General features: G+C 40.4%; 1 protein-coding gene across 1 annotated transcript; it reads right to left on the bottom strand.

Annotated features, from left to right (window-relative positions):
- Window positions 1–23: 23 nt before the first annotated feature.
- LOC127300829 (ABC transporter A family member 7) lies at window positions 24–5268 on the bottom strand. The gene is made up of 18 exons (XM_051331011.2): window positions 5101–5268; window positions 4599–4983; window positions 4435–4517; window positions 4185–4329; window positions 3480–3602; window positions 3279–3403; window positions 3030–3188; window positions 2789–2951; window positions 2581–2706; window positions 2410–2493; window positions 1969–2333; window positions 1662–1862; window positions 1462–1571; window positions 1283–1367; window positions 989–1117; window positions 798–903; window positions 632–720; window positions 24–531 (listed from the first exon to the last, which is right to left on the bottom strand). Exons 1-18 carry the CDS (start codon window positions 5182–5184, stop codon window positions 232–234), a joined length of 2862 nt encoding a protein of 953 aa, XP_051186971.1. The 5' UTR covers window positions 5185–5268; the 3' UTR covers window positions 24–231.
- Between the last annotated feature and the right edge of the window lie 7249 nt (window positions 5269–12517).

Below are 12517 nucleotides of genomic sequence, written 5' to 3'. Positions count from 1 at the left end.
AAAAATAAATGGTTATAAAGTTAGGGTCAAAAAGTGTTTCTCGTTTCTAAATTAATGCAGATGAACATGATACATTGTATTTGCCAAATTTACAAGTTTGAGTTATATAGCTTTACAATACTAAATTTACACCTCAAGTGCCATACTAAGCGACGAGATAACAACGTTCAAACAGGCATCATACATTTCTTCACAAAGGAAAAGAACCTACGAATCGGATATACTCCCTAGTTACACGTTCTCATTGAATGCTTGTGCTCCCTTAGCAACCTTGATGAAGACATCCTCCAAGGTGGTGTCAGCGAGGCCCCAAGCGTGTATGCTAAAACGGGATTTTGCATGCTCAACTTCATGGAAAACGTCGGCTATCTTCACCTCCTGCTTTGGTAGCTCAAATTTCTGTGTTCCAGATATGTGATATATCCTGTTTGCACTTGGCGACAAACGCCGAACAAGCTGTTCAACCTCCTGTTCATGTTCCGAAGATGTTGTCATTGTGAACACGTAGGTTCCCCCATATCTTCCTTTCAGCTGTAGAGCATTGCAGCGGAAATTATTGCAAGTGTTAGTAAAGTATGACAGCTACACAAAATGTAGTTATGTGGTTCATAGAGGTAAGTAGGTAAGTTACCTCTTTTGCGTCTCCAATGCATTGGAAACCACCATCAACAAAAATACCGAGCCTATCACATAATACTTCTGCCTCCTCCATTGAATGTGCTGTCAAAAAACATACACGATGAATCAAAATGGAACTATCGAAGCAATAAAGACAGATTGTTAGGAAAGTTAAATACTTGTAAGAATAATGGCACGGTTCTTCTTTGCTTCCTTCACAACACTCCACAGGTTATTTCTTGATGCTGGATCTAGTCCAGTGCTTGGCTCGTCCATGAAAACAACCTAAAATATATATGTATGCAATTTTCAGTTGCAGGCTCCATTATATGTTGTGCAGCTGAGAACATAACAGGAACAAGATTAGTACTTTGGGGTCCCCAATTAAGGAGATCGCAACACTAAGCCTCCGTTTCATGCCCCCACTGTACTTGCCCACTTGCTTATCGCCGACACCGCCATTGAATAGGTTAACACTCTTAAGAGAGTCATCAGTTGCCTGACAGCACAACATATGTTTCAGTTCAAATATTGATGAACTCATGCATGTTATGATCTGAACTGTTACTGCATGACAGAACCATGAACATACAACATTGTGTTTTAGAATGAGCTGAATAATAACACAAACTGGTGCAGACATACAAACATTGCAGAACTGTACCTTCAGTAACTCAGCGCCTTTAAGATTCTTCAGTCTTCCATAAAACAACAGATGCTCTCTTCCGGTCAATGTCTCCCAAAGTAAGCTATATTTCAAAAGGTATTAGCATTTATGCAACCTAGTGTGCCTCGAGAGGTACACAAAATATTCTGTTAGATTGATTTGGATAAAGGTCTTACTCGTGTTGAGGGCAAACACCCATAGTTGTGTAGATATCATTCATATCAGTCCGTATATCCATTCCATGTACATAAGCAGTGCCAGATGTAGGTGGAATGAGCCCAATCATCTGTGGAGGAAAAATGGGAAATATATCAGGAACGACATGATATATTGGCTACCTTTCTCAAAAAAATAACACAGTGTCCTGTTACTGTACCATACTGATGAAGGATGTTTTCCCAGCCCCATTCGGCCCAAGCATTCCGAAACATTGGCCTTTTGGGAGGGCAAGAGATAACCCACGAACTGCAAGCTTGTCAGGGTTCCCATCTTTTCCATGGTAAACCTTGTTAATGTTATCACATATAATAGCATGGTTTGCCGTGGGTTCCAGCAGAAGCTGCTCAACCACCTCTCTCTGAGCATAACAAGAAATGAATTATCAATAGAATGCAAATATTGCAGAGCCTCCCCATATAAAAATGAATAGCTATGTTTGAGAAACATGCAAGGGATTGACCTACTTCTTGTGTAGCATCGGGGTTCTCCATTTCAAGTATTACTTTAGATCCTATTCGCCCAAAGCTATGCCTCCGGAATGATACAGCTCGTTTTTTAAAGCATTTCAGCAAGCTTAGCAACCTTTTCCAGAGTCCAAAACCCAATGATGAAACTTGACCCAAATAAAATGCCAATGGGAGAAGTATTGCCCATTCTACAACCATGATAATCAATACAGTACGCATTCCATTCTCCGAGTCACTCAAATTAGCCCACTTCATACCGTTGGTTCCCATTGTAGTTCCAGAGAATGCATAAGAACCAAACTCGTATAACCCTCGATAAAGTGAAAATCCAGGGATGATCTCCATAACTACTATCCAACCCTCTTTGTATGGAAAAAAAAGCTTGTCATGCTTATGATGTAAAGAGAGTTTTCAAGCATAAATAAGATAGAAACTTACGTGGGAAACCTTTATCTTCAACAAAAAAACGCAGAAGAAATTCCCCTAGTAAACCAGAACCAAATACATAGATGTAACCAACCACTGCAGCAGCATAATTTCAGATTAGTTAATCACAGAATATTATAAGCACTTCTTTTTTACATTAGATATTAATTTTTTAGCACAAACCTGTGGCTATTTTTACAGAAGAAAAGAAGGACGCAGTAAAAAAAGCGAGTGCAATCTGCAAATTTATGTAGATGAAGAAGAAAACAATCTGAATGCTGTAGTCATTTTCTGTAAAGAAACGCAGACCTGTACAGGATAAAACCATTTTTAGTAGAGTAAATTAACGATAAAAACATGCATCTTCTTGATGATATTTCATAATAATTACCTATCAAGGAGCCAAAAATGATGAATACAATCATATAGACAGCTGATAGAGCAAAGAAGTACGAATAAGTTATGATCCAGTACGGGCCATCCTTCAAACCATGCATCTTCATCATAATTTTCAGCTTCTGTTGCTTCTCGTACACAAGATACGATAGTATAACCTGCAAAAAGAATTGTACCAAATCATCATTTTATCCATCTTTGTCAACTTACTTACAAAAGTTGTGCCTCATACTCACTGGAAAGAGTAATTCAACGATCCATGTGAAGAATAGTGCACCAAGAAGAGAAGACAAGTCAAATTTTGATCTTGTTCCAACTTTGGGCATATCTTTAACAAATTCAAGCAGCATTTCCACTCCACTTCCTCTGAGAAATTTGATGTATGCATTGGAAGCCTAAATGAAAAATAGTACAACTTGTAATAATGTTGAAATACAAATGAAAATCACCTAACATGAAGTTGCGCAGTAGTTCAAAGCACATACCATGTTAACCAAGCGTGGCACTCGTACTAATGCAATTGCAGTATATGCAGTATCATTGTTGTAGGTAGAGTTGAACCAAATACTGATGTCAAGACTATTCCTATTCGTGTTCAAGAAGTCGTAACCTGTGAAGAAAACCATTTTATACAGAGCATAAAAAGGGTAAGTGCTAACACTTCACTGAACTAGATCAGTAGGTACCTGCAGAAAATTCATTCGACTTGTCTACACCTGCCCTTTGTTGTCTATAACCCTTGAATAGTTCATCATTGACAACTGACGCGCTTTCACGCCACAACGACAAACCTTGAATGCAGTCCACATCTGGAAGTTTTAGCATCGGAAATTGAATCATTAGCAGGCCCTTCGATATCCAAATATGGAAGTGTCAAAGAATTCAGTAACAAAAGGAAAATTACTTGCTAACATGTCTTAATTTACACCCTGGTATTTTAAAGCAATAGTTTAAATTCCAGCCGCCTACGCACCCAGCTATATGAGTTTAGAGCACTTTATGATATTCAGGGAGATCTGGTCAGGTGGTCTGTTGGTTCTTTTATAAACGTTAGCAGATGCATACAACAGAAAAACATCAAAGTTAAATCTAAATATCAATAAAGACGAAAAACACTAATATTACCACTTTACAAGGTCCGATGTTATAAATGCAGTCAAGTGCTACTCTCGAGTCTCGACTCAGTTAAAGCTTACAAGCATAATTCGCAAAAAAAAAAAAAGCTTACAAGCATGACTCCATGAGTAGTAATCATTTTCTTTGTTGACATCACGAAGTAGTAATTCATAGTTGTATGCTTGCTTCGTTTGCGATAAATGTATTTCTTTCCTTGTATGCAGTATGTCTTGATTGAAAAACGAGGATTTTAAACAAAGGAAAACGCTACTTACTGAGTTGAAGGGGTATCGGCCCAGCGTTGACTGGAATCGTTTGCGATAAATTGGACCGGCACTGATTTTGGACGACATACAAAGTATTCCCTGGAGTAAACGCTGGCTCTAAAAGCTGCCTATACGATGTCGGTGTGTCAGAGCCCTGAGACAAAGCGATCCAGCAAAAAAGCTTCAGACATGTATCAAAAAAGACATCATACCACAACTGTATGGTCTAGGTGCGCAATTAGGCCAGGAAGAAACTCACGGGAACAATCTTGGAGAGTGCACCTAGATAGTCGGTGAGATTCAAAGAGGAAGACAGAGCAGGGAACAGTTGAGCCGAAAGACCTGCCATCGAAAAGCATAAAACCTGAATTACGAAGGACAAATGAGTACATATATGCTAGTGCACCATGAAGGATAGCATACTTTCAGCGAACGAGCGGTTGCTTCCGGTGATGAGGAACGCGGCGGGGCAAGAGCCGTTGTCCCGGCAGGTGGGTTCAGGCAAACCATCGAACTGCTGGGAGGCGGTCCTGACGGCCCGGAACTCAGGCTCCGGCACCTGCACCACGGCCGGCCAGCGCGGCGGGTTGGGGATGGGGCAGCTGGCGACCTGGTCCAGCGTGGAGTGCTGGATGCCGCACTCCGTCTTCCTGCAGCTCCCGTCCGCGGCCGTGTCGACGCAGGTGCAGCCGCAGCGGTACTTGGGCTTGTCGATCTCGCGGTCGATGGCGCCCTGCAGCGCGACCAGCAGCACGCAGAGGAGGATCGGGAAGAGGGTGATGCACACGTTCGTCTTCAGGTTCCTCTTCTGCAGCACCCCAGCACAGCACAGGAAACAAGGCAAGTATGCAACCAAGTCAGATCGTCAATAAGTTAATTCGTATCTCCAAGAACGGTATCAGAGGAGCAGAGCACGCCGGGCGACCTGGAAGCAGAGGTTCTTGCGGAGGAGGGCGTTGGCCTGCGTCGCGAAGCCGGCGGGGCCCCTGGAGCCGGCCGACGGGTCCATTGCCGGATTTGGAGAGGAGAAGAGGAGGCCGAACTGCCGAGTCGCTGCTCTTTGGTCGTCTTCTCCGACTTTTTATAGCCTTCGGCGTCCCTCTGTCTCTGTCGGCTCCCGCCAAATTCTGCCTCACGCCGTCACCGTGTGGTCCTGCCGGCGGGGTGGGTGGCTCAGCTGCAGCGGGTCGGGGTGCAATTCTGTGGGAGTACTAGGGGGTATATGTCATTACCGCGGGGCCCCTCGAGCCGGTCGACGGGTCCATTGCTGGATTTGGAGGAGAAGAGGAAGCTGTGAACTGCCAAGTCACCACTCTTCTCCGAATTTTATAGCCTTCGCCCTACTTTGTCGTTCCCGCCAATTCTGCCTCACGCCGTGGCCGCGGGGTGTGTGGCACTTCAGCGGGTCGGGTGCAATGATCTAGTGGGTTTAGTAGGTTTAGACCGTGGCGGATCTAAAATTTTCATTAAGCCTAGATGTATTGTAAGCCCGACAAAATTTTTTTAAAATAGGCTACGCCATCGGCCGGAAGCTTGGGGGCCCTCGGGCTTAGTGATGGTTGGGTCCACCTATGGGTTTAGAGCAACTCAACCACATTTCGGATAAATCATATCTAGATATCTCAGATCGGTATCTCTAGTAGTAGGTGTTTTTCAGGCAATGTACATTGGGATTTGTGACATATAACTCAAATAAGATAAGTTTGAATTTTGCAAATATTGTGCAACACAATTGGAAATAAAACAACAGTTTCACGACCAGACAAAGTTTTCGATGATCAAATGGAGGTCCTCCAACTCCGTGTAGTTCGCACTTCTAATTGGCTCCCCTTTCGGCTCTCCAATCTCCTCCAACTCCGGTTCCACCTCATCATTCCCCTCGACCCCCTCTACCACACTCTCTCCAACATCTATACCGGAATGGTAATCGTCAAGTGGTTTGATACCAACGTTCACCTCATTCTCCGCTAACATGTTCACATACAAAGCAGGAAACATATGCAACTTGAAGCTACACAATTAAATTACCGAAGAAAGAAGAAATGTAACCAATTCACGATAATTTAGGAAAAAAGGGGAGAAGTTTTACCTCCCTACCATTGGAATTAATATGTTGGAGGCGTACCTGTCCATACCAGTGGCCGGAGCCGTCGGCGCAACTGGAGGTCGATGATGCGCTTGTCCTCGTGGTTGTACCTTCTTCTGTATCGTGGTCCGAACGCCATGGATATGGTCTACCCCTGGAAGCTGCCTCTTTCGCACCATTGTTGGTCGCCACCGTCATCGCGGGGCTTTCCCCGGTGCTCAGAAATTTTACCTCTCTTAAAACCCTTGTTGCTTCTTTATTTGGTAAAAATAATTCAAAAGGTCAGGCTCAATGCTGAGAAGCCTTCACAAAGAGCCACAAAGCTGCTTAGCACAAGCATGTTGTTAGGTGGTAGGTAGTGGAGTTGCAGAACATAATGGTTTAAGGCGGCAGAGAAGAATTTTGAAGGCGGAAAGTAAAAGCCACGTTATAAATATGACTTGGTCAATACCCTTTCTCCGTCTTGAGGTTTAGGACGAGGCTCATCGCTTACCACCCACCAAGAGCTTTCCACCTAAGGGTGAATGAATTCCTACTTTTCTGGATCTTGAAGATCACTCAAAGAGTTTGCAAGCAAGCCACAAACCTTTCTCCTTGCGCGGGCCATCCTCTTCTTGTTGCTCGAATACCATCAGAGCAACCCATTTTAGTTTTATTTATATTTATTTTAGGAACCCTTCGAGATATCATAGCAGCATGTATCAATTCAACTAAGGCGGTTTCACCTCAAGTGCATCGCCAATACTGTCAAGGATTTCATAGCATTCCAGGAGATACTATTGAGGATACACGAAATAGATATATGTATGATGTGGCCTTATATTGGTAGAAAAGGTGGGCCCACATAAGGAGTGTCAGTAAAGCCCACCAGGAGGCCCATCCGCCAAGGATCAAGTTGGAGGCCAAGCCGACTAGAATCCCAAGATGGAGTCCTCTTAAGGTGTTCAAGACAATTCTAGTTAACGCGTCCAAGCCAGATACTTGGAGTACACGACTTGGCATGTGCGTCAACTTAGGACTATGTGATGTATTTAATGTGGACTTTCTGTAAACCCTAGGCTCAACGCATTATATGAGCCAACCCTCGGGTAGCCTTAGAGAACGGACAAGCACATCATTGTAACTCTACACACTTGTTGCCATATAGTGAATTATAGCAAGAGTAGAGATCCCCACCGTCATGGATCTCGAACCTTGATAAACCAAGTGCATCACCGTCCCATACACCATATCATCACCTCTCTCTCTTCCATCTCCATGAGGTGCCCTCTATGGCATACTCGTCGACAATTTCACGACATGGTGCTCAACATACCGTTGTTGAACGATAACAAAATAGGAATATATATATATATATATATATATATATATATATATATATATACCAGCACTATTCTGCAACCGGTTGCAGAATAATATTCTGAGCACCGACTTGAACTTCTCTGGACACAAGGTTGAACTTCCTGGATAAGAGGGTTGACCTTTCTGTCAGAACTTACCTGAACTTCCCATTTTCTTGAAAGCAAATGATTATACTACGAGTTTCTCAACCATTTGACGGAAATGTGCAAATGATATACCGTTGGATAGATAATGAAAAACCGCAACTTTTTCATGTTCACACTTTTCACAGATTTTGCACGGTTTAAATTTAATTTTGGAAATACGAAAACGCTTCTATATGGCCAGAAAACGAACTTTTAGTTCAATTTTCGAATCGCTTATCGGAAATGAACAAATGATATACCGTTGGATAGATAATTAAATTGCACAACTTTTTCATGTTTTACGTTTTTTCAAAATCCTCACAGTTTTTGAACAATTTTGAAAATACCGAAATTCGGACGTACTCAAAAACGAGCGGACACTAATTTGGATGAATTTTTTCAACCGTTTGTCGGAATGATGCAAATGATATGGCGTTGGAAAGCTATGGACTAGGCGCAACTTTCTTATTCCAATTGTTTTCTCTAATTCCTTACAGTTTAAGAGAATATCTCGAATTACTGTCCGCCCGTTTTATGTGACGGGCACCGAATGGTTTTCCCCGCGATTTCCATGCGGTATATTTAAACAATGCAAATGATATACGGTTGGAAAGGTGTTAAAATGGCGCATATTTTTCATAGCTACCATTTTTGCCAAATCTGAACGGTTTAAAAGTAATTTTAGAAGTTTTGAAATCATGTTTCCGGTATACTTTGCGAGATAATGATTTGAATTTGATGGATTAGATCCATTTATTTGTTGTAAAATGTTGTAGCTAATGAAATTAGACATATACTCTACCATATATAGCTTTTGGTGACAATGATTGAAGTGGTTGGTGATCAAATCGACTAGATTTGCACAATAGATTTCCGCCCCGTAAAAACAGAGCGCTAAACTTCCCTTGACATGAACTTGTACTTATCAGGCAATGCGGTTGTACTTCTCGGTGCGGTTTCATGAAAGTGTTCAGTAATATAGCTATAATTCCTGTATTTTCTTTGGACACCTTGTAGTTACTGTAATTACCGCTTGTACTTCATGTAGTCTACGCTTGTACTTCTCGAAATCACTGCTTGTACTTCCTCGCGGATGATGTAATCAGTTTGTTTTTTCGACATTTGGATTTTGCTAGTTTTGTTATACTTCCTATACTAAGTGCGTGTACTGCTTATGTCGAATGGTTGTACTTCTTGTATTCAAGTATTTGAGCCTCCTCACGGGGTTGTGGTATTATTTTGTTTTTTCTATATTTAGATTTTGTCGGTTTTCTTGTACTTTCTAGGTTAGTTCCGGAAAACGCATAAAAACATTATAAAGTGTGAGCAAAACATGTAGGTATTGTCATAAAATAAGCATGGAACATCAGAAATTATAGATACGTTGGAGACGTATCAGCATCCCCAAGCTTAGTTCCTACTCGCCCTCGAGTAGGTAAACGATAAAAAGAATAATTTCTGTAGTGACATGCTACTTACATAACCTTGATCATACTATTGTAAAGCATATGAGATGAATGAAGTGACTCAAGGCAATGATCTATAGTTGCTAACAAATAGATAACACATAGCAAAACTTTTCATGAATAGTACTTTCAAGACAATCATCAAAAAGTCTTGCATAAGAGTTAACTCATAAAGCAATACATTCAAAGTAAAGGCATTGAAGCAACATAGAGAAAGATGTAAGTTTCAACAGTTGCTTTGAACTTTCAACATGCATATCTCATGGATAATTGTCAACACAAAGTAATATGATGAAGGCAAATAAGCAAGTATGTAAGAATCAATGCACAGTTCACACAAGTGTTTTCTTCTAAGATGGAAGGAAGTAGGTAAACTGACTCAACATAAAGTAAAAGAAAGGCCCTTCGCAGAGGGAAGCAGGGATTAAATCATGTGCTAGAGCTTTTTAAGTTTTGAAATCATATAGAGAGTATAAAAGTAAAGTTTTGAGAGGTGTTTGTTGTTGTCAACGAATGGTAATGGGTACTCTAACTACCTTATCAACCAGACTTTCAAGAGCGGCTCCCATGAAGGACGTTATCTCTACCAGCAAGGTAGATCATCCCTCTTCTCTTTTGTTTACACATGTACTTTAGTTTCATTATTTATGGATGACACTCCTCCCAACCTTTTTCTTACACAAGCCATGGCTAACCAAATCCTCGGGTGCCTTCCAACATTCACATACCATGAAGGAGTGTCTATTTGCAAAATTAAGTTGCTTACTGATAGATCAGGGCAAATCATGTGAAGAGAATTATTAATGCAAGTTAATTAATTGGGGCTGGGAACCCCGTTGCCAGCTCTTTTTGCAAAATTATTGGATAAGCGGATATGCCACTAGTCCATTGTGAAAGTCTGTCCGAAGTAAATGACAAGATCGAAAGATAAAACACCACATACTTCCTCATGAGCTATGAAACATTGACACAAATAAGAGATAATAGCTTTTGAATTGTTTAAAGGTAGCACATGAAGTATTTGCTTGGAATGGCAGGAAATACCACATAGTAGGTAGATATGGTGGACACAAATGGCATAGGTTTTGGCTCAAGGTTTTGGATGCACGAGAAGTATTCCTCTCAGTACAAGGTTTTGGCTAGAAAGGTTGTTTGAAGCAAACACAAGTATGAACCGGTACAGCAAAATTTACATAAGAACATATTGCAAGCATTATAAAACTCTACACTGTCTTCTTTGTTGCTCAAACACTTTTACCAGAAAATATCTAGACCTTAGAGAGACCAATCACGCAAACCAATTTCAACGAGCTCTACGTTAGTTCTCCACTAATAGGTTTAAACTACATGATGCAAGAGCTCAAACATGATTTACTTGAGAGCTCAAAACAATTGCCAAGTATCAAATTATCCAAGACAATATGAGGCATTTTCTATTTCCAACCAAATAACAATGAGTGCAATAGCCTCCAACTTTTGTCATTGAACATTAAAAGTAAGAGCGAAGAACACGAGTGTTCATATGAAAAAGCGGAGCGTGTCTCTCTCCCAAACAAGGATTGCTAGGATCCAAATTTATTCAAACATAAACAAAAATAAAAACAAACAGACGCTCCAAGCAAAGCACATAAGATGTGACCGAATAAAAATATAGTTTCAATAGAAGAAACCTGATAAGTTGATGAAGAAGGGGATGCCTTGGGCATCCCCAAGCTTAAACGCTTGAGTCTTCTTGAAATATGCAGGGATGAACCACGGGGGCATCCCCAAGCTTAGACTTTTCACTCTTCTTGATCATATATCATCCTCCTCTCTTGACCCCTGAAAACTTCCTTCACACCAAACTTCTCATGAACTTCATTAGAGGGGTTAGTACTCAAAAAACTTTAATCCACTTTGGTCCTGTAGTGACACATTGCAAGAACTCAATAAAACATTAGCTACAGCTCTCCACGTCTAGAAAGCCTTACTTAAAGTCCACAAGAGACAATGCAAAAAAACAGAGACAGAATCTGTCAAAACAGAACAGCCAGTAAACACGGATTTGTAAGAGGTACTTCCGTTGCTCAAATCAGAAAAATCAAAACTAATGAAAGTTGCGTACATATCTGAGGAACACGCATGTAAATTGGCAGATTTTCTGAGTTACCTACAGAGAGCCCTGCCCAAATTCGTGACAGATAGAAATCTGTTTCTGCGCAGAAATCCAAATCTAGTATCAACCTTCTATTAGAGACTTCACTTGGCACAACAATGCAATAAAATAAAGATAAGGAGAGGTTGCTACAGTAGTAACAACTTCCAAGACACAACAAAACAGTAGCAAAATAAAGATATGGGTTATCTTCCAAGAAGTGCTTTCTTTATAGCCGTTAAGATGGGCTCAACAATTTTAAGGATGCTCACATAAGGATGAGAGTTGAAGCAAAAGGAGCATCAAGAAGCAAATTCAAAACACATTTAAGTCTAACCCACTTCCTATGCATAGGAATCTTGTACATAAATAAATTCATGAAGAACAAAGTGACAAGCATAGAAAGATAAAACAAGAGTAACTTCACAAGTTTCAGCATATAGAGAGGTGTTTTAGTACTATGAAAATTTCTACAACCATATTTTCCTCTCTCATAATAATTTTCAGTAGCATCATGGATAAACTCAACAATATAACTATCACATGCAGCATGCTTTTCATGATCCACAAACACATAATTTTTATCAAGCTCAAAAATAATAGGATTAAAACTTTCAAATCCACTTTTATCAATAATATAACAAGATGATTGATCAATCTCAAAAGATATGGGACTCATAGATAAAGTCAAGAACTCTCCAATCCCATTTTCATTAGTAGTACAATTAATATTATCAAGTAACATAGGACCATCACCTAGAGCATTATCATAAACATTTGCTAAGCAAAACTCTTTAGTACCATGCATTTCGATACCAGGCACAAACAAAGCATTATCATAAGATTTATCAAAGTAGCATGGATTATCATAGATAACAGTAGCATAATTATTCTCACAAGTTTTACTCATAGGGAATATTGTAAGAGAATCGACAGGAACTGCACACTCATCCTCATTTGGTAAGCATGGAGGACAATCAAATAGTGTAAGAGATAAATAGTTACTCTCATTAGAAGGTTGGCATGGGTAGCTAATCCATTCTTCCTCCTTTTGTTCATCACTCTCCTCTTCTTTTTCATCCAATGAGCTTTCTGGTTCATCAATTTCTTCTTCCACAGGTTCTTGCAAATTGTGAGTACATTCTTGTGCATTAATGAGTCTCTCTTTA

This window comes from Lolium perenne, chromosome 7, assembly GCF_019359855.2.
Source record: "Lolium perenne isolate Kyuss_39 chromosome 7, Kyuss_2.0, whole genome shotgun sequence".
In the NCBI taxonomy this organism is placed as follows: Eukaryota; Viridiplantae; Streptophyta; class Magnoliopsida; order Poales; family Poaceae; genus Lolium; species Lolium perenne.
The sequence above is the reverse complement of the archived record's forward strand: the minus strand, read 5'-3'. Positions and strand labels throughout refer to the sequence as shown.